Source organism: Alosa pseudoharengus, unplaced genomic scaffold, assembly GCF_046254945.1.
Source record: "Alosa pseudoharengus isolate Yale_2024_CS ecotype anadromous, Long Island Sound unplaced genomic scaffold, YU_APseudo_1.1 YU_APseudo_1.1_scf_14, whole genome shotgun sequence".
NCBI classification, from domain to species: Eukaryota; Metazoa; Chordata; class Actinopteri; order Clupeiformes; family Clupeidae; genus Alosa; species Alosa pseudoharengus.
In genome coordinates this window covers 27,839,864-27,864,355 of record NW_027468609.1, presented here as the reverse complement: position 1 = coordinate 27,864,355, position 24,492 = coordinate 27,839,864, and the positions used below count along the sequence as shown (strand labels likewise).

Here is a 24,492-nt window from a genome sequence, read left to right as displayed (position 1 = left end):
TCAAACCCAGTACTGACTTTGTCCAAGTGTGGGAGCATTGGCTTGCTCCTCTATAATGATCTCAGGCTCCATTGGAGTCACAGGAGTCCAAGCGCAGAGAATGTAAGGAGTCTCGAGGGGGCTCATGCCAGCCATGATCGCATCTCCATGCACCCCGTCCAGCATGGGGTTGTCCGGACATCTCACAGGCGTGACGACCACCGACGGAACAGCAAGGCTCCTCTCTGGAGTGCCCAGGCAAGGGCTTCTCGGCGGTGGTTGTTCATCCGTCTGCCTCACCGCCGACATCTCCTGGATCATGTTGTGCCGAGCTCGCTTCTCCCGGCGTTGCCGGAAGACCAGGATCAGTATGATGAGGATGACGATGAGGAAGAGGCAAGCGAGGAAGGGCAGTATGATCAGGAGCGGGTCAGACGCAGGCCTTGGCATGGACTCGACCCACACGGGGATGTTCTGGAGCGTTATGGGCTGTTTTCCAGACGTAGTTTTGGATGTGTTGGAGACAGCAGGCTTGCCATGGTTGCCATGACCTCCTGAACGATTCCGTGCTTTGTGTTTGTGTTTGTGCTTATGTGGTCTCAGTGAATCCTGGTGTTCCCTGCCAGAGTGTGGTTGCAGTGGAGATCCAGAATGGATAGTGTTGTTGAGTAACGGTGACTGAGTAGTATCCGAAGAGTCATCTGTGATGACAGGCATTCCCGTCAAAGGATTGTATGGCACAACGGTGAACATGAATTCACCTCGGGCTGGTTGGACATTTTTGGCCTTCAGAAGAAACTCAAAGGAATCCTTTAGATGGTGAATTTTGGTCATGTTACTAAGAGTGAAGTTGCCTTCAAGGCTGGTTATGTTTGCGCTTTCCTCAATGGCCACCCTGCCTTGGACCACATCCTGAAAAGTGAAAGACTTCACAACCAAAGACTTCTGACCAAACTTTACCAGCCTGCCGTGCTTTGGAGGTGATATTATCTCAAAAAATGGGTCGCTGCGACTTAAGGCCGCTAACTCACTAGCGTCTATTACGTTCCTCCTCAGCTTCACCGCAATGCCACTTGGAATGCGCACATGGTGCCTCATTCGGATCAGCGGACTGACTGTAATGTTGACCCTCTCAGCCGTCAAGTTGACCTCACCAGCAGAGACAATAAACTCAAAGCTGTCCTGAGGTGAAGTCAGCTCAGTCATATGGTAGGACAGTTTTGCTAATCGCAGGTCCTCCTGGTCAAACTGTACCACCTGTTTGCTATCTTTGCAAATGCTGCCATAAAGTGGCTGCTGTGTTACTTGGTAATTAATGTTTGCACTTCTCTTATTAGTTCTGGCAGCCAGATGCTTAGAGGTCAACTCAACTATGGTCTGCCCCTGCCTGAGTGTGAGGCCTGTGTTGTTCACTAAGGTTATGGTGCCCGGCTCTACCTCCACTCTTAGGAGCGTGTGCAATGGTTGGTGCACTCCATCGGTCACGCTGAAGTTGTACACTCCGGGGGCGAGTTCTCCATCTTGGATGAAGTAAACTTGTGCATTGTTCACATCTCCCTGGGTGAAAGCTAGAACCGTTTCATTTTGTCTGTTCCTCAAGACCAGGAAGCCATTGTCAGGCTTGCTCAGTACTGTATAATGAATGTCCTCTGGTAGGGTGTCCGGATCCTCCACATGGAGGTTTTCAGGAGTTAAGGTGACTGTGTCTCCATGGGCCACCTTCAGAAGAGGAGCCAGTGTCTTAATTACAGGTGGTTGATCATTGACAGGTGTTATAGTGATGCTGAAGGACTCAGACACAATCTCGTTCCGCACCTGGGGTCGCTGGACATTCGTACTGTTCTGATTCAACCAAACATCAAAGGAGAAATAGTCATAATGGTTCTCTGTATCGTCGTGTATGTATGTTATCCCATCCTGGTCAATGGTGTTCTGGGAGAAGTCAGCTTTCTCATTTGTCAAGTTCTGGTCTCCCAGAGAAATTACTCCATAGCTGGGTAGAGATGTCACTCTGTACCACACCTCATAAGTGTGGTTCCCTGGTGTCTTAACCTTCTTCATCAAGTTCGAGGCGTCAAGTTTGGCCTTGTCTATCACAACCTTCCCACCTTCTTCCACTACAGCACCTGAATGTCAAACAAGGACAGTGTTGGTTCATAATGTAGAGAAGTATATTTTAATGTCTATTTTACATGGCCCATGTGCTCTTTGATCAGACATACCAGTGTTAGCAAGAAGAATACTTCCTTGCTCTGGACCTGCGTTGTCATATGAGATGTCTATGGTGAAAGTATGTGGTGGAAGAGAGGATGGAGAAGAATGAACAGTAAAAGAGAAGGAGTCTTTGGCAGCCCAACCAGCAGCATCAGTGTCAGTTTGCTCATATCGGATTTCCCCTTCATTCACCTGCAAACATGACAACAGGGTAATATAATAATGGGCACAAGGTTTAAAGGTCAGTCGAATAATTATATTTAAGGGTGTTATCAAACCGGAACTGCTGTTCATGTCACTGCTTACTACACTCCTCACACAGGCATGGCCATGACACCACACACTCACACAGCACAGCACTCCAGATTTGGCAAGGTCAATATGTCAGATAACAGAACTGGGCTGATGCGTTTTAGACACTGCCAAAGGCCTTTAGCTGAATTAGCTGTGGTGTAGCATAGCATGTCTCACAAAAATTAAAACCAGCTGGTATGATTAGCCGTACAAGTGATATATTTCTGTCTCTTAATACAATGTAATAATGAGAAAAAACTGCTCTCCGCAGTCTAATGTCTCAAAAACATATACATTACACATCCACAAGTGAACATATACAACACACACACACACACACACAAACACACACATACCATGTTTTGAGTAAAGGACGAGATTTCCTCTGTAACGTTATCTTCAGCCAGCCTGACCAATCGGCCCAGCTTTGGTGGATGAATCACTGTGAAGATGATGGCACGGTTCCCAGTGATGTCACTGAAGTCATTGGTCACCACCAGCAAATTATTATCAGTAATGGCCTTCAAAGTGCCTGTGTGTAGGGGAAAAAGAGGCTGATGTTGAAGTGATCCCATTATCTGTGCTAATTCCTTAGAAACAGCAGTTTAGTTGCTGAATGTGGTTAGTATTTCACCCTCTGAAGTCTCTTAAAAGCACAGTCCACAAAGCACAGTCCACAACACTTTTTGTGAAATTCAGCAAATTGCTCCTCTCAGTCTGCTAGTTGTCTAATGTCTCCAGTCCACTGAAACGTCACGCATCGTCCTGGCTATGTAAATAGTAAACAAACACAGTGGTTCAGGCCAAAGTTTAAACAGTCCAGTACAGACTGCCAGAGTAGATTGCATCTATAAGTAGATGTAGAGTAGAATTTCCTTTAATTTACATTTGATAAGTGCCATAACTCACAGTTTACTCTGTAATCAGTTAGGCTATCGCTGGAATTCAAACAGCAAGAACATTAGTCTGCTTCTTTTGGGGCCCTATCGTGGCACAAAGCATGACGCAAGGATTATTCTTATTACTCAATAAAGAAGTCATATCACCATACGCTCCACTTTTATTAAACCTAGGGGTGTGGCAATGAGGGCATTGGGGCAGCCATGGCCTACTGGTTAGCGCTTCGGACCTGTAACCGGAGGGTTGCCGGTTCAAACTCCGACCAGTAGGCACGGCTGAAGTGCCATTGAGCAAGGCACCTAACCCCTCACTGCACTCCCCGAGCGCCGCTGTTGTTGCAGGCAGCTCACTGCGCCGGAATTAGTGTGTGCTTCACCTTATGTGTGTTCACTGTGTGCTGAGTGTGTTTCACTAATTCACGGATTGGGATAAATGCAGAGACCAAATTTCCCTCACAGGATCAAAAGAGTATATATACTTTTAATGAGGTGTGGTCTGGCGCATGATCCAAAAATCGCTATCTTACACCCTCTAAAAATCATTACGCCACTGACCAACAAAAACCTGGTCTATAGCGAAAGGCGTTTATATAAAGCACAGCGGAAGACGCACTGTCACGAGATGTAAGCAGTGACTGACTCCTCTGCAGGATAAATATCCTTAGGATTTTTATTCAGTCATTCAAACTTTATTGTGGTAAGTGTTGCTTTTTTCAGGCTATGTTTTCCATGGTAACCCCTTGTCAGTCAATAGTGAAAGTAATTGTAACTGTGTAGAACTGTTTTGTCGTTGACTATGAGACCATGGTGAAGTTAGTTTCACTTTGCCTACGAGTTCAAATAATAGGCGAGTTGCATAATAGGCAGATGCATATAGGCTATACTCTGCTTGTCACAAACAGGTTTTAGTGAAGCAAGGTTTAGTGGAATCCCTGTTCCATATGGTCTCGCGTGCAAGCAGATTCCTTCAAATGCGCCACTGACTATCAAAATACCGATGTGCTGTTTTAAGTTGCCCTGCTTGCTGTTAAAGGGAATGACAGATGTCATTCTCTTTTTTTTTTTTTTTTTATAATTATATTTATTTGATTTCATACGTAACAGAAATTGCTTATACCAGTACAGACATATTAACTATTATCAATTTACAATCCTACTCAGGCATGGTATTCACATTCTGTTACTCATACACCCATGCACCTATATATAGGACACCCATACCCATTCATACTCCATACATACCTGCTGGATGCCCTAGCGCTCGCACACACACACACACACACACACACACACACATACACACACACACACACACACACACACACATCTGGTCGCACTAACACCCCTACACTCACACATTGTTCTCCATGAGGTTCTCCCGTGTAGTCTTCATAACTTGCCCAACATTTGATTATAAAGATTCATAAATGTCCTGCCATACTCATACATATGCTTATTATGACAGTGAGCGGAGAGGTTTGAATGGTCAGTTTACCTGGGAAAACCTTCAGGATCAAGTTCCTCTCCAGGTTAAGAACAAGAGTACGCGCCCCAGTGGAAAAAGTCTCTCTTTCAGCAAAATTCAGCCCATCATTGACTTGGAAGTGAAATCCACCAGACAGAGCACCTAAAAGAGAATGGCAAATCCAAGTTACTGTTGCACAGACCTCAGCACCTACAAGAAACAACAAAATGATACAATCATCATTATTCAATCATCCAATTATCATTTATATTTGCCCATTATTGGCTCTACTGATAAGATATAAAGTGTGAACGGACCACTGTGGACAAACACGAGCTGGTTGGTCAAGATGTGTGCTTGTGTAAAGTTCAGGATGGGTCTTGAGGGGGCATTTTTCAGGGCCAGATGACCATTAGTGGGAGGGGTCACAATGAACTCCAGTTGCTCTGGAGTAGAGTCTTTGTCCTCAGCGTTGAGGTCATCCACTGTAATTTCTGTGACAGAGCCAACCCACACCTGAGGAACAGGGACAAAGACAGGAAGGAAGAGAGAGAGAGAGAGAGAGAGAGAGAGAGAGAGAGAGAATCACCCTAGTCATTGCAATCAAACATGTGCTAAAATAGTTTTCTAGTCTAAATTCAAATGAGCAAGCAGCTGTGATTTGGGGATGATACCAATTTCCACATGTGCCCCCTGGTGGTTACAAAGTGCACTGAATTTGCATTTGAGCAAAATGTGACAGACATGTTGCTTTTTAAATATGGTTGGATCTGTACTCAGAGTATCATTTTGTGGAAAAGGTCAGCATTTTTCACTGTTTACATAGAAAGGGATCTCCAGATATGGTTAACTGGATATGCTCCAGTAATTTGACATATTTGGCTTTATACTAGACAACATGGCATGTCTGACTAGGCTTTCTATCTAACCTTATTTATGCAACATTTATTCCTTCTCACCACACTAAAGAAGGAACAGCTGTGGAGAATAATGACATAATAATGACATCACCTTGGCAATCTTTTAGTGACAGTTAATGGTATGGCTCACAGAGCAAAAATACAATTTCCATGATTTACTCAAGAATGTCAAACAAATGTATTTTTTCCTTGGTGACTTATCAAAAAGATTCCATAACATAAATGGCACCAGTATGGACAAACTGTTATGCTCTTATCTCTAGGGCATAAAAGAAAGCTCACCTTTAGAATCCTGTTTACTGTGACAGTCGGAATTTCATCGTTAACAGGGGTCACGTTAACAAACACAACACAGGGCAAGCTGTACCTCCTGAGGACTGTGTCGTTGGCAATCAGGGTAAAACTATCAGCCAGAGACTCACTCCCATCATGGACATAATGAATGAAGCCTTGCTCGGCCTGTGCAAAAATATTCAGAATAGCATTAAAAGCACAGGGAGTTATATCTCTGGAAATGGAGTGGAAATTTGAGTGGGATCCAACAAATTCATAACTTTTGAATGATTTAAAAGGTTACAGACATTTAGTCAGGGTAAAGTTATGAGGTCTAATTCCAAATAGCACAAAGTATGACAACGTTTATTGCCATGCAGAGAATGCACATGTGATGCATGACAAAGTTTATATTTGAATGATCTGAGAGAAATCACCTGTAATCTGGTGAAAACAGGGATAGAAACTCCTGGGAACCGTGAATTCTCAATACGGCCATTGCGTGGCTCTTCGGTCACCTGGTAAAAGAAATTGAGCCCTAAAAATTGGCGGTTGGTGACTTGCATGACATTCTTGGTAAGCGCCCTGGACGACCCCTCTTTCAGGGTTATACTGGTGACCTCCAGCGGAATGTACTGAAGAATGACATCCATGGTGACCATGATGTCACTGACCTCCGTCAGCCCATTACTGACGTCTAATAGGAAGGTGTCAGATGTGTGGTCTGAGCCCACGTGGACGTACTGGACGAGTCCGCCATTGATGTCCTGCTGGGAAAAGCTCTGAACGGGCTTCTCCATTGTCCCCTGATATGGTTTGTCCTTTCCTGCGGATCTGCGCAGGAAGCCATGGGAGGGGGCCTTCTTCACTGAATACACAATCTCGGAGGGTGTGCTGTCCTTGTGGGTCACCTGCAGACACAGCAGCAAAAAATATTTTTAGGTTGTCCATACCTTTCACGTTTACATTGCATACAACAGCAAATTATGTTCTACGTTAAAGAGATGATTTATTTGTTTTTCTATTTACTTTACTCAAAAGCGACTTACAGGCATAACTTATTACAGGGCCAGTCTTTGTGGAGCAACTTAGGGTTAAGCGCCTTGCTCAAGGACAGGGGTAGTCGATATATCATATCCAATATATCAGCCCCCCAAATTATACTGTATCAGCCTCCAATCAGACTCATTTAGAGAGTGCCCCTTGGGAGCGGGAGAGTTGTGGGAGAGGGCCCCTCTGATATATCAACCTGAATATATTTTTGTACTGAGACCAAGTATGGCTAGTGTTTCACCACTGATCCATCTGAATGTATATTGCATTGCACATCTTCAGAATGAAGTTGTCATGTAGTATGGTATAAATTATTACTATGGTTTGTAAACATCATGATGAGAGAAAGATTATTGAAACAGTAAAACATGTATTTATATAACCTCAATGGTAATCAAGTAAAACACTGAGGTTATTCTTAACTTCCTTTTATAACATTTTTAAATAACAAGTTTAACTAATAACATACTGAAGCTATTCAACCAGAGTTGTTCTCCATGTGCGCTCTGCATCCCATTGTCTCTATGTGTCACTCTGTGTGTCCGAGCGAAGCCTGTTTGAAAAAATCATGCTCGGCCTTGCAGTCACGGGCGCATTATGAACTTTCGGGCCCCTGGGCCCAGATGTATTAAGGGCCCCCCATTTATTGTCGTATATGTGGAAGGGGGGGTTTGGGGGTCCTCCCCCAGAACATTTTTAATTTGTTTGATGTGATTTCCTGTATTCTGGTGCATTTTGGGGATGGCCAATACTAAATTCAATCAGATTCATAGTCTACATCCTGATTTGTTGATATTGAGGCAATGATTCCATGCAAAGGCTTGGGCTTCAGGGCCCCCTGACCCCTTGGGCCCCTGGGCCTGGGCCCGGTAGGCCCGTGCAGTAATCCATCCCTGCTTGCAGTTGCTAAGATAAAGACGTCATCAGAGGCGGGCTCTACTCAAAACAGCCAGTGAGAGGGCAAACGAGCGAACGCTATGTAACCCATGTGTGACCTGTGATCGCTGTATAAACCGCTGAACTTTGTGAAAACCTCTGAACTGATGAGACCGAACAACGATCCTTTCATAACGCCACCTGTGGGTTTGGAGTTGCCAGGTGTTGTGTCAGCATCTAAGGAGGGGTATAAATAATGCTGTTCGACTATTGTTCGGGAGTGCGATCGTGCAATGCGCTCTGGAGACATTCAACCGATTTTGCACGGAACTCTGCCAGATATATGTGCCTACTTTCTGGGGATACGTTTTTGACTTCAGCACTTATAATGGTGGATTTTTGTTACGTTGTGGACAAGATATGCAGACTTAAATTCTGGCCCAAGTCTGAAAATCTGACACGACAGTAGAAAATTAATGAACTAACCTCAAGATCTTTCTGTCTGATCTTCACAGGTTTCTTTTCTTCCACCACAATGGGGTTGTTCTGAATGATTTTTGGGGGCTCCTGGTGGCTCTCAAGGAACACTTTCAGGACAACACTTTCATCTAGCTTCAGCCTTTTTACCCTGATGGTGAAATTAAAGAAGTCCAAAAGATTCATGCCATCATTGTGTCGATATATCACATGCCCAGCATTGATGTCTTGCCGAGTAAATGTCTTCTTCCCTGTTCCATTGCACATGAGACTCCCGTGACGTGGGGGAAGGAAGAGGTCAAAGCCCACTTCCTGATCTTCTCGAATGTCCATATTGCTGCTGATGCTGAAGTTTGCTGAGGTCAAGACTACTTCCTTTCCCTTCTGTACCATCAGTCCTGTGTTGGTTCCCACTTTAAGGTATGGGTTCTGAGCCATGACCTCCAAGATGGTGGATGTGTAGTGCCTTCCATCTGATACAAAGAGGACAAAACGACCATAGCTTGCCCCGTTGTGGACAAATAAAATGATCTTCTCCTCCAAATCCTTCTGGCGGAACTGATACAGCTTATGTGAAGTGTCATTCACCAAGACAATATCACCCATGGGAATCCCCCGTCTAGTGTAGACCAACTGCCCATCGTCAAAGTCAGAATCAGCATCGTGGTAACACAAATCCTCCAACGTTAGGATTCTCTGGCCATTCTTTACCACATGGAAGACTTTATCAACCACACGGACAGGTTTTTCGTCGTTGACTAACTCAATGGATATCTTGAAAGTTCCCTTTACAATATCTTCATCTTTAGTTGAAGGCACAGAGGCAAGGAAAATGAATTCATCATAAGTGGTTTCACTGTCGTCATGGGCATACATGAGCCGACCGTCTAGGATGTCCTGATTTGTGAACTGTAAAATGTTTTCATAATTGCTTGTGGAATTTGAAAGGTTGATTTTCTTTAACATCCCATGTTTGGGACCGCTGGTGACTTTATAGTGCACTTCACTGGAGGTGAGGGTCTCAGAAAACAACTTATCTTTGGTGATGACTTTACTTTCCCCTTCCATCAAATTAAGCCCAAGGTTTGTTAAAGCAATGTTCTGTGCCTTGATCATAAATCTGAAGTCATGGTTCCCTGAATAAGAATATTTGGAAAACACTAGAAAAGTGAATGAGTCCCTTGTGTCGGCAGATGGAGTGCTCACCATCTCATAGTGCAGTTTCAGATCAGAAATGTTTTTCTGGCTGAAAGTGGAGTTGATCCTCAGCAGTTTATTGTCAAGTAACAGGTTTCCTTTCTTTGGTAATGACAGCAACAAAAAGTACAGCTCACTTTCTGAGATTTTCATACCCTTGGCCACTGCCCGTAAGTCTTGGGGCGTCAGCGTCACCCTGCTTTCACCATCCACCTGCATTTTGTTCTTAATGACTTTGTAGTGAATCCCCTGGACTACAATAGGGAACAGCATTTCCTCAGTCGTCATGGAGTCGATAGTGACTCGAAATCTAAAGCTGTCTGTCACATTGCCGGGATGGGAGCCCAGGTATGTGCTGATGTACCTGATCCGGTCCTTTTCTAGAAGCTTCTGTGAAAATATGCACGTGTTTTTCCACTCTCCACTTGAATGCAGCCTCTGAAGTTCTCCGTACTGAGGCGGCTCCACAACATCATAGCGTACCTCCATCACTTGCTTAGCGACGTTCACTTGGATCGCCAGGTGCTTGGAGCTGAGGATGGCCCATCCACCTTGAGTCACCTCCACACCTGTATTGTTCACAACTCTATATTCCAGCGGGACAGCCATAACTCTGAGCACCACCGTGTTACTGACCGTGTCCCCATCACTCACCCTGAGAGCCATTCTAGAGTTCTTCACGCCCGTGTGGACATAATAAACCTCTCCTTGCTCCAAATTTAGGTAAGAAAAGTTCCTAATTGGCTGTCCAGGGTTATCTTCAATTTCTAGAAAGCCAGCATCTGTCTTTAGATTACCAAGTAATGTAAATTTCAGGTCTGTGGAGTTGCTGTCAGGGTCTATAACCCGTAACATGTCAGTGGTCAGTTGCCGTTTTGACAGTTCCAGCAGGACAAAGAGGCTTCCTTCTGGAAGGCTAAGTTCAGGAGCGTCATTGCTGGGCGTGATGCTGATGTTGAACCGATGAAGCTTGTTCCCCCTCATGCAGGGTGGTATTTGTCTCTTACTGCTGCTGAACACCGAAAATATGAAGAAGTCCGCCCGGTCCTCTGATCCTCCATGGACGTACATAACCCGGCCATGCCAAAGGTCCAGGAGGCTGAAGGTGTGCTCCTCCTGGTCTGGGTCAACGTCCAGCCTCAGCTGTCCATGAACTGGCTGCTCCTCGACACGGAACATGATCTGGGACTGATGGATTCCTAAGCTCCGTAACTCCAGGTTCATCTTGACATGGCGAAATCCCAAGGGAGCCCGGCCCCCCTCGGGAACGATCAGGTTCTCAAGAACCAAGAAGCTTTGTCCCCTCTTACAGTCCACTCCAGACTGATTCCCTGAGGTGGGGAAGATTGGCTCGGGTGTGGTCATTGAGTCAAATTTTCCCTCAGTCTCACAGCCAACAGAAACATCCTTTGTTACCAGAGCATTTGGCAAGCCCATCTTTTGCGTGTTGACTCTAATGCCTTTCAGACATCCTCTGAGCGATCCTCCTCCAATTTGTTTCCCTGACAGAGACTGCAGCCCCTTCTTTCTGGCCTGTGCACGGGTATCACCATCAACGCCACCGATGAAAAGAGGCCCACTGAGCTGAAGGGCATTGGTGTGCGTACCCAAACTAGAGTTCTGCATGTCTGTGCCCACAACCAAGTGGAAGCTCAGTGTGGATAAGTGCAGCTTCACTTGATGCCAGTCATGTTCACTAACTGGCAATGGGGATCGAAGCTCAGTCTTAGTGGCTTGTGCACCAATCATTGCAACCACATGGCCATCTTGCAGTTCAATGCCAATGTAGTGACCTTTGCTAGCAGAACTGTAGAGGATAATCCCATTTTTGGCTGAGCGGTGAAGCTCACACTCGAAAACCCCCTCTTGAGGCACGTCCCACGTTGGGAGGGAGATGTAGGCCCTGGAGCTGAAGAAGTGTATGGGGTCATCGGCGCTGGCAGAGAACACTGGGCTGCACCCAAGTGACACCTCGTGAACTCTCTTATAGCCCGAGTATGGCCGGAGGGAGGAGAGCAGGTTGTGTTGGTTGAACAGCACTTCATCCAAGCAGCCTCGGAAACCTACGAGTGTCCTTTCCGTGGAGAGGTAAGGCTTCTCCAGGCCTCCCAGGCCGCCCACGAAGAGACCGTCCTGGACACTCAGCTCCAGGTCTGGCCCTGGCATCCGCAGGCTGGAGTGGGAATGTTTGTCGACAGTCAGCGCGACGTTGTGCTGGTCCTGCTGGATCTCCATGGTGTGCCAGACCAGGTCATTCAGCTGGACTCCTTTCTCGGAGCGAAGATTGCGGACGCCAGATCCCAGATCCATCGACACCTGTGGACATATATAAAAGAGACACATTTAAAAGACAACAAGTCTTTCAAAACATTGAAATCTGACTCGCGTACACAGTGAACAAGTTTGTTAGTAAGGAAAGATCATATGTAAAATGAAAACAATGAGAATGATGAGCTATTAGTGTGTGTGTGTGTGTGTGTGTGTGTGTGTGTGTGTGTGTGTGTGTGTGTGTGTGTGTGTGTGTGTGTGTGTGTGTGTGTGTGAGAGAGAGAGAGAGAGAGAGAGAGAGAGAGAGAGAGAGAGACATTAGAATACACTGTGGCAAGTGATAATAATCACAAATGTAGCCCATATCTATGGAGGAAGATGTGCCATACTCTGAAGATTGACTGAAGGCACATACTTTATGTGTATTGGTGTGAAATGCTGGAGTGCAATATCTTCCCTTCAGAAAATCATGAAGGGGCTTGTTTTGAAGATGTCAGTGACTTTTTTTCGAGCAGTAACAAAGGATCACCTGCTTCTAGTTGTTACCCTAAGGCACTCTCTGCATAATTACTACTTCCAAGGATATGGGATATATATGGCAGACAGACTATCAGTTCAACTGTACACACAGAAGTAATTTCAAGTCATCTCCTCATGGAGTAGGCAAATATTTAACCGTCTGTATTATTTGTCAGGAATGCACTACAAATAGTGCCAAGAGAGGAAGTGGACGAATACTATTTCATTGTACTTCTGGCAACGCAGACAAGGCATAACTCGAACATCAGCTGAGCACAATAAGATTGACCCATTTGTAACAGTAAAAGCTCATTACTGTTAAGGATTATGTAGTATGTCTCATTGTTAAATTATAAAATCTGAGGTGAAACAAAGGCATCACAAATCATCACCTGAATTCGTCCAGACTGAAGTTCCACAAGGCAGAAGTCGGTATCTCCAGCAGCCAGGAAGAGAACCCCACTACTGGTGGAGGTACGGAAGCGGACATGAAGCGTTGTGCGGACAGACGACTCCACAGTCTTCAGCAAGACAAAGCCATCACCGTAGAATGAGGCTGTAAACAGCAATATGAGTGCATTTATAAACCATATGAATAAGTCTTTAGAAACCTCTTCAATGGATAATCTGAACATAATGTAGTGTGGTGTGACGTGGAGGAAAACTGAACATGAAGCATCCAGACTAACATTCCCACACGATCAGTTTATTACATTTTAATTATAATGGTCTGAATTATGTACTGTACCATGCACAAGAAAAATACCATGGCATGCCATTTCAGGGTGGAATGCTATTGGAGCTTAACATCTAGTAAAACTGACACCTTCTTTGGACTTATAACAACATAAATATGTGGCAAAGTTCAGGTGAAAAGGGTGGCCTAAATCACGGCAGAGTACTAGAGAACAGTCACGAGATCAATAGCCCTTGTCTACAGCATTTAATTTCTGTTGTGTACACATGCCTACCATCAGCAGGCTTGAACAGACATTATTCCATTTATCAATTAAGTAGTCCATCTGTCTCTGCCTAGTCCATTAAATGGCATACTTGTACACTGGTCACTGGGAGTGAACTAGGCTTGCTAGTCAACAGCATAATCTGCAATAAATAATCTCTCCCCATATGGCAGACACATAAGAGGGGTCTATCTAATATGCCCATTCCAAAACACAAACATTATCTATACCGCTAATTAAGAAAACTATTATCTGTTGGCCATAATGAGGCCATTTTCTCATTTACTAGGAGAGCCCCATTCTACAGTTTTTTAAGATCAATGCCTAATTGCATCTCTTGAACTGCATTAAAAAGTCTCAGACTTTCTCTAATCTGAGTTTAATGGTCCACAGTCCAGAAAGAAGATTAGAGCTGGATACAGAGGAGAGTACAGATTAAATCTGCCCCCTTCCAAATCAAATTATGTTGCAAAAATATTTTAATTCATTGTCCCAAACATCATCTGAACTCTTGAGTGTATGGGCATTTACATAGATTTTTCTGTTCCACTGCAAAAAAAGAATCATCACATTTTGATTCAATAACCTCTGTTGTCTGATTAAGTGTATATGATATTTCAACCAACCTGGCCTCGCAACAGTAGGTTAAATAGGGCACATCATTTACAAACTCTAAGTGGGCCGTGTCCTCTGGTTTCAGTTATACATACAACTTAGAAAGCTGAAACGCGGAAGCATGGCATATCCAGTTACATTAAGGTCTTTACAGTCTGTATATTTTGTTTTGGAGGTACCCTCTTATATATGACCATGGCATGTGAAGCTTAAACAAACAAATAATTCCCTTTAATTCTTCCGATGAGCACTAACCATTCTAATCAGCTCTTTGGCAGTAGTTCAAACTCAACTGGCCGAGAGGCCTCTGGCGATTGCACCAGGATTTGGGTTCAGAACCATGATGTCTGCAACCCTTAATGGTTTATCTGAATTCAATTAATGAATGTTAATGCACTGAACCCCTTTTAAGCGCAGTGGGTCAGCTGGTATGGGCGAGCCATTCATCTCTCTCTGGGGCAGTTGGTGTGTGGTCTGATGTGACAATTACAATCAGGCCTAGATAACATCTACAGAATAAGGTGAAAACTGGGCTATACATTTGGAATGTGAAAAATAGAACTATTTGCTATAACCAAAATGTGTAGAATGCACCTGGTAGATGGAACATTTACAGAATTAAACATTAAACCTGTTTGCTGAACAAAACAACAAAACACATTCATTTGACCACAGCACAGGCAGCCAGTCTACCAACACATTCAAGGTAAAATTAAAATGCCACAAGACCAGCAATATAGTTATATCATGATGCACAACAGGCAACCTACTGACACATATTTAGATTAAACTCTTTAATATAGCCTACAGGTCTTTGTCTCCTCGGTGACACTATGCTGTCTTAATAATTGGATTATTATTAAGCTGATTATGATCACAAATAACTGTTGCATTGCTCAGACCATCCACACACAGGACTGGTGAACTCCCTGGTATACAATCATTTTAATTGCACTGAAATAAATAATTTCCAGTTTGGGCTACACTTGTCCCATGCTAAAGTGAAGACACGATGGACTGGAACACTGGAACACAATAAAGAATACATCGGATTGGCTACAAAGTAGACTAACACAGATCGGTGTTATTGCAACTATTTGCGTCTTTGTTAAAAAAAAAAAATACCTGCAATTGCTTGACTGACGATGAAGAGGAGCAGAGGGAAACCCCTCCACCACCACAGAATACTTCTACAAAAGTCAACAGAATTATCCATATTTTCCGGCGGCAGACGGGTTTCCTTCCATTTAGTTGCAAATCCGGGGTATTCGGGACATCTTCGGTCTTAATCCACAGCCCAAACAGAGACCCATTTATCTCTAAAGTCAATAGGGCAGCAGCTTCATCAGATAAAAAAGTATACCTGCCCGTTCAGTCACGGAGTGGTGTCAGCTATGGAATTTGCCCCGCCCCTGTCGGGATTTGCCCACTGCCAATCCTCGCCAGTCAATTAATGATAACAATGCCCAGTTGGTTCCTACCGAACAGCCACGTTGGTGTTTCGAGTGTGTAAGTAGAACAGGTGAGCAGGCAAAGGAAGAGTTGTTTCGCCTTATATGCCGAAGCTAAGTCCAGTGTGTTGTTCATTGTAGAAACATTTGACCTCTACCTTGCAGACACTGCACAAGACTTCATTTATTGTCAAGACTGGCAGGTAAGTGGAGTAACCTTGCACGTTCAGATAAACATTTATTTACATAGGCCTACCTGTTTTGTATAGCATGCTTGACCTTGCTTTGATTAATGGTGCTTCAATATATCCCCTAATTGGTATGCTATTTAAATGTGTCCATATACTGTAGTCATCATCACACAAAGTCTTGTTTGCAGGTAAAGACCATTATTCGGTAACCATGCACAGGCACGTGTAAGTAAATGTTTTATTACTATATATATCATTATGCTGCCACTAACATATTTCTAAATATAGCGCCCATTGCTTTTGGTGTTTTCAGCTTTCTTTATAGTACATATTACTCCTGTTTGAAGCAATGGGGCGATATTGTTGTCCCAACATACAACTGTCTATACACACACATTTTCCCAGTTTTGTATTAAAGGAGAAACATAGCTGTAACAAGTCCCTGTAAGACAGGCAGTTGTTTGCTTGATAGACATGCTTGATTTTTTACAACTGGATTGCATGAAGCATAAAAGTGTGCCTGCAAGCATAATCCAGACAGTGTCCTTATGCTGAATAATAATAAAATAAGAAGCCTGATATTTCTGCTTGTTTCTCACTCAACTCACAAATTTACTAAATCAATGCCTCTACTTTTATAATGATTTATTGCATATCAACTCATGCTATTGTCAAAGATTCCCCAAAGACAATGGTCATAAACATATGTCTGCACTAAGTACATCTTTGCAGTCTGAAGGCTATTATCAATCAAAGGATGCTTGTGATGAATAGGCAGAAGGGTTCAAACATGTTTGGCATGTCTGGGCTGGTTGCCCATGAAACTATAGTGCAGAACAGGGGGATGAAAATATAGGCCTGTGCCCTCAGATACATGCGCTACAGTCACAGACACAGCAATCAGAGTTAACAGAGTTCATCTGAACTTGTGGTTCAGTCAGTGGTTATTGTCACACGTTAGGCCTACTTGAATGCCTACTGGGTAAGGTATGGTAAGGAAAGCTGGCTCTGTAGTGGGAGCTGAACTGGAGTGCATCACTTCACTATCTGACAAAAGGACCCTGAACAAACTGATCAACATCTTGGACAATGAGTGTCACCCACTCCACAGCACTATTATTAAGCAGAAGAGCCTGATCAGCTGGAGACTTCGCTCACTGCCTTGTGTAACCTGCGTTGTGTTGAACCTGCGCGATTCAGCCCTGCACACGCCCGGACTCGAACAGCAGCACCTCGGATCGGGAGGCGAGCGCGCTAACAATTGAGCCAATAGCCCAGGCTACTGGCTCGCATGCCAGCAGCACGCTTGAGGCGCCGGGGAGTGAGGTTTACCAACTTTACACTTGCACAACAGACAGACTGAGAAAGTAATTTGTCCCCAGGGCCATTGAACTGTTTAATGCTTCACTTAAGGGAAGAGGAGAGATAGACTTCTCTGCATAGTCTGTCTGCCTCTTCACCCCCTCCATGTTTGGATACTGTCTGTCCACTAGCCACTTTTTACCACTAGCCACTTTACCACTGTCTTTCTGCCTCACTGTTTGCGTGCTATATTAGCATTATGCATAACCCCTCCCTCCATGCCACAGCCGAACTGTGGCCACACTTATACCTTTTCTTAAAATAGTTAAATATATAGATATATAGACTTTATTTCTGCATTGTTGCACTGTTGGACTTACTCATTTGCACAATCACCATGACCACTATCACCATTGCACTATCACCATGACACTCACTCACACAGAGCACCTTACCTTACCTTACTATGCACAGAGAATCACAGGCTCAGTCCCTGCCTCAGTCATTGCAAGCGCCTCTGATTGATTAATCACCACTATGTGGATACTGTTTTTAGAATTGATTTAGATTAAGTGTTAGTTAGTATAATTTGTATTTTAGTATATTTAGTATATTCTTTATCTTCTACTGTCCTTATTGCTTAGTTGTGTTTTTATATTATAAACTTTAATTACTTTTTCTGCTGTTAAAGAATGTGTATGTGTTGTCTGTATGCTGCTGAGACCTTGAATTTCCCCTGCATCAATAAAGTATCTATCTATCTATCTATCTATCTATGCTTCCATTTCCATATAATAACTCATAGTGGTAAAATGAGACTGAAGATATGTTGACTAGAGACAGGAAGTGGTGTGTTTACAGTTTTTCCCAATTGCTAAAACACTAAAACCCATTGGCTGAACAAAGTTCTTAGTTGCCTGAACTCGTTTAGCTAATTGTTCAGTCTGTTGTCAATACCTTAAACCATTTCACATGGTAAAACACAGTTTGCAGATATCACAGCAAAACTCTAAACACATTCTCATTCTCAAAAAACATTCTGCACTATAATGCACGTCATCCATAAAGTGGCCACAATTAAATACAAAGAGCAGACATGTCATTGATTAAACACAACCACTCAAAATTGATTTCACTTGTTTCCAATGATGTGACAACCAATATAAGCCAGTTCAGAGCGTAAACAGTTTATTGAAGGTGGGAATGAGAAAGTCTGAGAAAGGATAGAAGAAACTATGTGAAGTGACGAGTGTGTATGCGAGGTGGGGGACGAGGAGGAGGAGGAACAAAAGGAAATGCAAAGAGCAAAGCAGAGTAGTAATTTCTGATCAATTGTGAGCTACTATGATAGAACATGTTTTCGTTCATCAAAAGACAATGATGGAAAAATATGAAATTTGTTTTGAGATTACAGTAATGGCAGTCTTCATATAACATTTTTGGTACTGTTTGGTCAGACCAGTGAGGATTTACTGAGGAGACATATGCCCACTAGAGGGCCCCATTACCTTCATTATAAAGCTATAACTTTTCATACAGGAAGTTGTTGCAGCAGATTTTAAAAAAGGAGGAAAAGTAATGTCTTCCTAAAGGCTTAGTTCCGCTTTACTAATGAATATTGTTGACAGGAATGGAGTATGAACTCTTGTTACTGTAAAGTCCTCCTCCTCTGTTTTTGGAACCAATACAATTGTATGCTGACATTAAATACAACCCACAAACATGTATAGTTTCATTACATGCTTCATTCTCAGTAGTCCCCTGAGTTTTGTGTCATCCCAAACATTTCATCACATCAATATGGAATATAAAAAAGCCAATTTACTCTATGGAGTTTCATTGTGTTTTAAGTTCTCCACTGCATTTAACTAGATAAACATAATTATCATCGTGCCAGTTCATTATTCCAATGTAACATATGATCATAAATTGTGACATTTGCATATGATATTATCTGATCATAAAGTTAAGCACTAGGCTTGTTCTCAGCATCCTCCCAACCTATTATAAAGCTTCACTAGATGGTGCATATGACCCAACCACACCCATTACCATCAGCATAAGCGTATGACAAGTTGGAATAGATACATGATGAAAGTCGCTGTGGATCACTCTGGCACATGTTATGATATCTATGTTCCATGTAAATATGATGTGTTAAACATAGGGAATATACTGAGATGTTGAGGCTATAGCATTATTGATTACTCTTTTTCTTTCAAAAGATATTCATATATTCATATAACATAAAACAAGACCATTTCTGATGGTCAAAAGAGAAGCAGACGAAGCAGTTAACGTATGCGGAATACCTTTTTGACCTGGTACACAAAGGAGTGAATTAATAAATGTGCATATTATGTGTGCATATTGTGGATAATATATTTTACATATTGTGTGCAATATACAGTATTTCACACAAATGTCATTATTGTTGTCGTCAATGAAGACAAAACATATTTTTCCACCTTTGTTTATTATTATTATTGCACAACATGTTGATACATGTCATATTTACAGATACAAACCGATTTTCCCTCCTGGCTGTCTGCATTGTAACAGACTAAAGGTGGGTCATACATATGGCTGATATGTCTGTTGATCAGGATTAGTGACGTGCTCTTATTGTTCCAGTCAAAGAGGATTACCTTTCATTCCTGAGAATTTACTATCCTTGCTTTATAATCCTGTCATTGTGTGTTTGCATGGTATCAGTTTGCAGATGAACACTGCAAATCTGCTTTCAGGTAATATCTAGTGACTGTGCTAACCAACACAATGTCCAAAGCAATGATTTGACGTCCGGTGATTATATAAGACAGTGTTGTCCATCCTCAGTGGGTTGAGATGAGATGAGCAGTGCTGTTTATGAAAAAGTGAATGCCATCACCATGGATACGGTATCCACCACTTGACGTGCTGGCACATCTCGACTGCAAAGGTCCAGGACCCAAGTTTCTGAATGAGGAGTGAAGAGCGACGAGAGGTCAGCCGTGGCTGTTTTGAGCAACCGTTGACTGATTCAGTTAGGCACTGAATGTCTGTGATTGTTCAAAGTGAACACAAGCCTAGTCTGTATCCTGTGATATGGGCCACTATGTTCCAGCGGATCCAGCCATGTGTTTACCATTACTATTAGTCCCTTAGTTGCACTGGGAGTGAGCGGTTGGCTTGGCTCATGTGAGAGGACGCTCAAACTCAGGCAAAAACACAAACTTGTCGTCCAATAGGAACAGGAGTTGACTTATCATCTGTTTTTGCATCAGTCATTTGAGAGAACATCTAGAAGATCCTTAGGGCCAAACTAACATGGCCTGTTTTTTTTGAAGAGTCTCACCACATCTTGACCCAGTTTTGTGTATCCAGGATCGTACATGGGAAAATGGTCCCTAATGTCAAACACTAAAGTTTTTATGGCTTTTGACTGATTTGTGACGTAAAAAGGCCTCCACAGGCTCCGCAGGCTGGAGCTTGATAGGGCAAGTCAACACCGCCTCTCTTCTATTCCCCTCATTTTTACAGTGTGTTGTCAGTGGAAAGAGTCTGCGGATCTGGCCTGCATGAGCACACACACTGTTGGTGAACTGCGGTGTAGGCACATATTTGATTGCATAATGCTCCACTTTTGGAGAGTGCACACAGCTAGAGAGACAAAGAGGAAGAGAGACAGAAAGAGAGAAAAAAAGAAAGAGTGAAAGTGAGAAATGGAGAGAGATAGAGTGAAAGAGAGCAATGCTACATCCTGACAGTGAGCTATCGAATGTTTTTTTTTTTTTTTTCTTTCCCTCGGCCAAGAGGATGCCACAAAGAATGCTCGTGGGCAGTTTCTGGAATCAATCTGGGATTATGCAACATATGAAACAGAGAGCAAATAATCAGACAAAACTGGCAGTAGCAGCACAGCTAAAGCTGCAGCAAGTCTGCACATAGCCTGACTTTAATAACTCCCTGCTGAACAGAGATTGACCAAATAGCTTTTTCAGGTAGCATAGGGCCACGGGCCCAAAAGCATAGAGTAGCCAGCACGTTCTGAAGGTTAATTCTCCGAGAGGACATCTGATACTTGGCTTTTGTATCACAGAGATCCCCTTCTCTTTCAGGTTTAGAAAGGGATGAAAAAATGTGGCCCAAACCTCAAGCTGTATTTCAGGAGCTTCAGTGCCGGGAGGAATTCCTTTGACATCTGATCTCCCTTGCCAGCTGGTGCCCCCCTGAAAGCCCAAACGTACTTTAGTCTTCATTTGATGTACTGTGTGTGTGTGTGTGTGTGTGTGTGTGTGTGTGTGTGTGTGTGTGTGTGTGTGTGTGTGTGTGTGTGTGTGTGTGTGTGTGTGTGTGCGTGCGTGTGTGTGACTAAAGAGGTATGATAGAAGAGTAATTTGTTTCAGACACACACACACACACACACACACACACACACACACACACACACACACACACACACACACACACACACACAGGTTCACTTTCACACTGTCATATGTGCTGGGACAAGATGAACAACTGAATTTATACCATTTGAAAGATTGCAAACAGCACCATTTGAAATCAAGCACATTTTCATTTCCACAAAATACGATTCTGGCACATACCAATCCCCTGATGTCATCAACCCAGCTCGACCTAATAAATAAAATTGATTGGCTGATGTCATTGCTCCGTGCTGACCGGAAACACTCAGCAACATTTACAGGGACTTAGATCGCCTTTCACAGACAGTGACATCATTCATTGTCTGTATTTTGTTCTGTGGGGGAGGAGTGGGGTAGGGGGGAGAGTTGTGCGAGCGAGAAAGGCCACGGCCAACTCTTGTGCGCTTGGTTAGCCGTGGTTATTATACACACAGGAGAGAAAGCTGATCCCAGACCAGCAGCAGCAGCACTTAGAGGATCCAGATTGGGCAGGATTAATGGAAGCCCCTGGAGGCCCCATTCTGTCTGTTTCCATGTACGTCCACGACAAGACACACTCCTCACGGAGACAAAGGGGGCGGGGGCCTGGGGGATGGGGGAGGTGGATTAACATGCTTAATCCCAGTGGTCATCGAACTGTTTAGGCTCCGATGGCCGTTGGAAGGGAGAGGAAGTAGCCTGTACAGTTGAAGTTGTATAATGACTCCAAGCCAGACCTTCTCCTGTGGAATCAGAGGGTGCAGTAGGTGCCTCACAAGCTCCATATGTCCGCACGGCCTATTCCTCCAAGGGAATCAATCTAGCTATGGAGCGCCTACCTCTTGTTGATAACATAATTCAGTTAAAATGATTTGATTACATTCTAGGCAGAAGCCTAAGAGTTGCTTCATAACAGAGCTGTATTGCACATGGGAGTGTTTGTGCATTGTGCTTATGATTTCAACATTCAGTGTTTCGGTGCTTGCGAAGAGCAGTGCTCGTAGCAGACAGGAGCAGACCAACATGTTTGGTCCCTCAGAGGGTCACTACTTGTAGAGAATCACAGACGCCTAATTGAAAGAGCAGACTGTGCTGTGGGATGACACTCACTGCATGCCTGGAATACTTTCTGTCTGCTCTGCTCCACATGACATAACTCTTATTGATAGTACACATAAGACTAAGACATCAGAACACTGATGAGGATAAATGGGTATGATGTGTAGTGGGACCATACAAAAGAGATATCACCGTGTTACTGTGGGCTAGACTGCTGCAATTCAATTCAGTGTGTGACCGTGCTAGACTGTTGCAGTTTAACATTTCTGTCCCAACAAATGATACCAAATGAACCCCCAGCATTCATCTATATCACATATGACATATACGATAAAGACATGAGATCAGGTGAGAGAAAGAAATTGTTTCAGAAAAGGGTTTGTTCCAAATGCATACATTTAGATAATAATCTGATCGCTCACAACGCACAATACATTACGTGGTGATAACAGTGTGCCACTAAGCATGGCATACTCAGGCAAACAAACCTATAACCTTTCAGCTCTATGGCAATGTTTACAATGTGCGATAGTGCTGACAAAAGCATTGTTGCTGTCCATTGACACTTATCTGTAAAATCAAGCTGAACAATATGTTTGTGTTCAGGGGTGTATGACTGTGTGCATATTTATCCAGGTGTGTGTGTGTGTGTGTGTGTGTGTGTGTGTGTGTGTGTGTGTGTGTGTGTGTGTGTATTTGTGTGTCTTTGTGTGTGTGTGTGTGTGTGTGTCTGTGTGTGTGTCTGTGTGTGTGTGTGTGTGTGTGTGTGTATATGTGTATGTGTATGTGTCCGTGCATGTATGTGTCTGAGTGGGTGCACCTCACCTTCCTACAGTGAGCTTACAGATGGGTGTCTACACCATTGCAGTAGGTCACGCCCGTCTGTAGATTAATGAGCCAGGTCTTCCGCAGATCAGCGAGCAGACTGCGGGAGTGACATGCAGGAAAGGCTTACCATGGCTGGAGGAAGGAAGGAAAGGAAGGGAGTGTTTGAAGGCTCATCAAAAAAATAAGTGGCTGGGCGAACACCTGTACACTGCTGTTGCAATCATGTTCTCCAAATAAGAGGTATGGAGGACACAACATAACGTGGCACAATGACATTTCACATTCCACGTTACAAAGTCACAGCTGAATCCTTTATGTCTAACTTGAGTCCTTTACGTCAAATTACAGTCTGTATTGTCATAGAATGTGTGAGAACCTAAACTTCGTTTGATGTGACTATTATGAATTACAGAAATAGCCGAGTCCTTGGCCTGAAACAAAGACTTAAGGCATTTGCTGTGTCAGAATTGTGGAATGTGGCTACAGACAATAGACACTCTCAAAAACACAAAGGGCGAGCATTTCTGGGGCCTGAGCACAACTCTCTTACTGCTGCATCTACCCGAGGACAGAATGCAGTACAGCCCCTTTGCCTTTTCCGCCCTCCTCTTTAAGGAATTCAGATGCGCAGTGGAGGCTCACAGGACAATGGGAGCCGACCCGCCGCAGCTGTGTTTACCAGCCTGGCCCCATTTCCACCTCTTATTTGACTGGCCTCACCCTGTAACGCTGTAGAAAAAACACATGGAGCCACTGTTTTGCAGAGCCCCCCCCCCCCCCCCCCCCCTTCCCATCTCCCCCACCTTTCTTTTCTCTGGCTTGGCTAAGCTGACTTTTGTCAGCCAATGCCTCCAAACAATGACAAGGAGGCTCAACAAACAAAGCCATTACCATTACCTTAACTTCATCAAATTCCTACTCCAACAGGGGGGTTAAGTGTATTTGTGTGTGTAGCAGTAAGGAAATTTGGACAGAAATAGCTATGGATTTAGCTAGAATTAGCTAGCTAGGTTTTTTTCCGTCTGAACTTAAAGGCGGGCAGGTGTTGACTCATCTGCGGCTGTCTGTCTTGGCAGGGTCTGGGTCAGGTTTGATGGGGTAGACATCTGAAGACCAGATCCTTGGCCAGACTCTGTGGTTAGGTTAGTCAGATTCAGTGAGTGAGATGTAATCCACCGTTCATTCCCTGGGGGCTTGGAAACAGACAGACTGTTTCAGGACATCTTATGTAAATGTGCAGGAACAGATATTTACAAGTC

The 24,492-nt window shown here is 43.6% G+C and overlaps 1 protein-coding gene across 1 annotated transcript; it reads right to left on the bottom strand.

Annotated features, from left to right (window-relative positions):
• On the bottom strand, positions 1-23,929 carry LOC143122628 (chondroitin sulfate proteoglycan 4-like). The gene is made up of 12 exons (XM_076283407.1): positions 23,231-23,929; positions 21,089-21,166; positions 19,604-19,913; positions 12,827-12,990; positions 8,460-11,963; positions 6,482-6,955; positions 6,054-6,230; positions 5,169-5,367; positions 4,882-5,013; positions 2,844-3,019; positions 2,202-2,385; positions 1-2,105 (listed from the first exon to the last, which is right to left on the bottom strand). The coding sequence occupies exons 3-12, from the start codon at positions 19,608-19,610 to the stop codon at positions 1-3; spliced, it is 7,122 nt and encodes a 2,373-aa protein (XP_076139522.1). The 5' UTR covers positions 19,611-19,913; positions 21,089-21,166; positions 23,231-23,929.
• Between the last annotated feature and the right edge of the window lie 563 nt (positions 23,930-24,492).

Bases quoted from the DNA above. Each gene is read 5' to 3' on its own strand.
- LOC143122628 (XM_076283407.1), bottom strand. The intron at 11,964-12,826 runs GTGATGATTTGT...ATATGTCCACAG, and splicing joins TTCAGTCTGGACGAATTCAG to GTGTCGATGGATCTGGGATC. The intron at 6,956-8,459 runs GTTAGTTCATTA...CTGTGTCTGCAG, and splicing joins TCAGACAGAAAGATCTTGAG to GTGACCCACAAGGACAGCAC.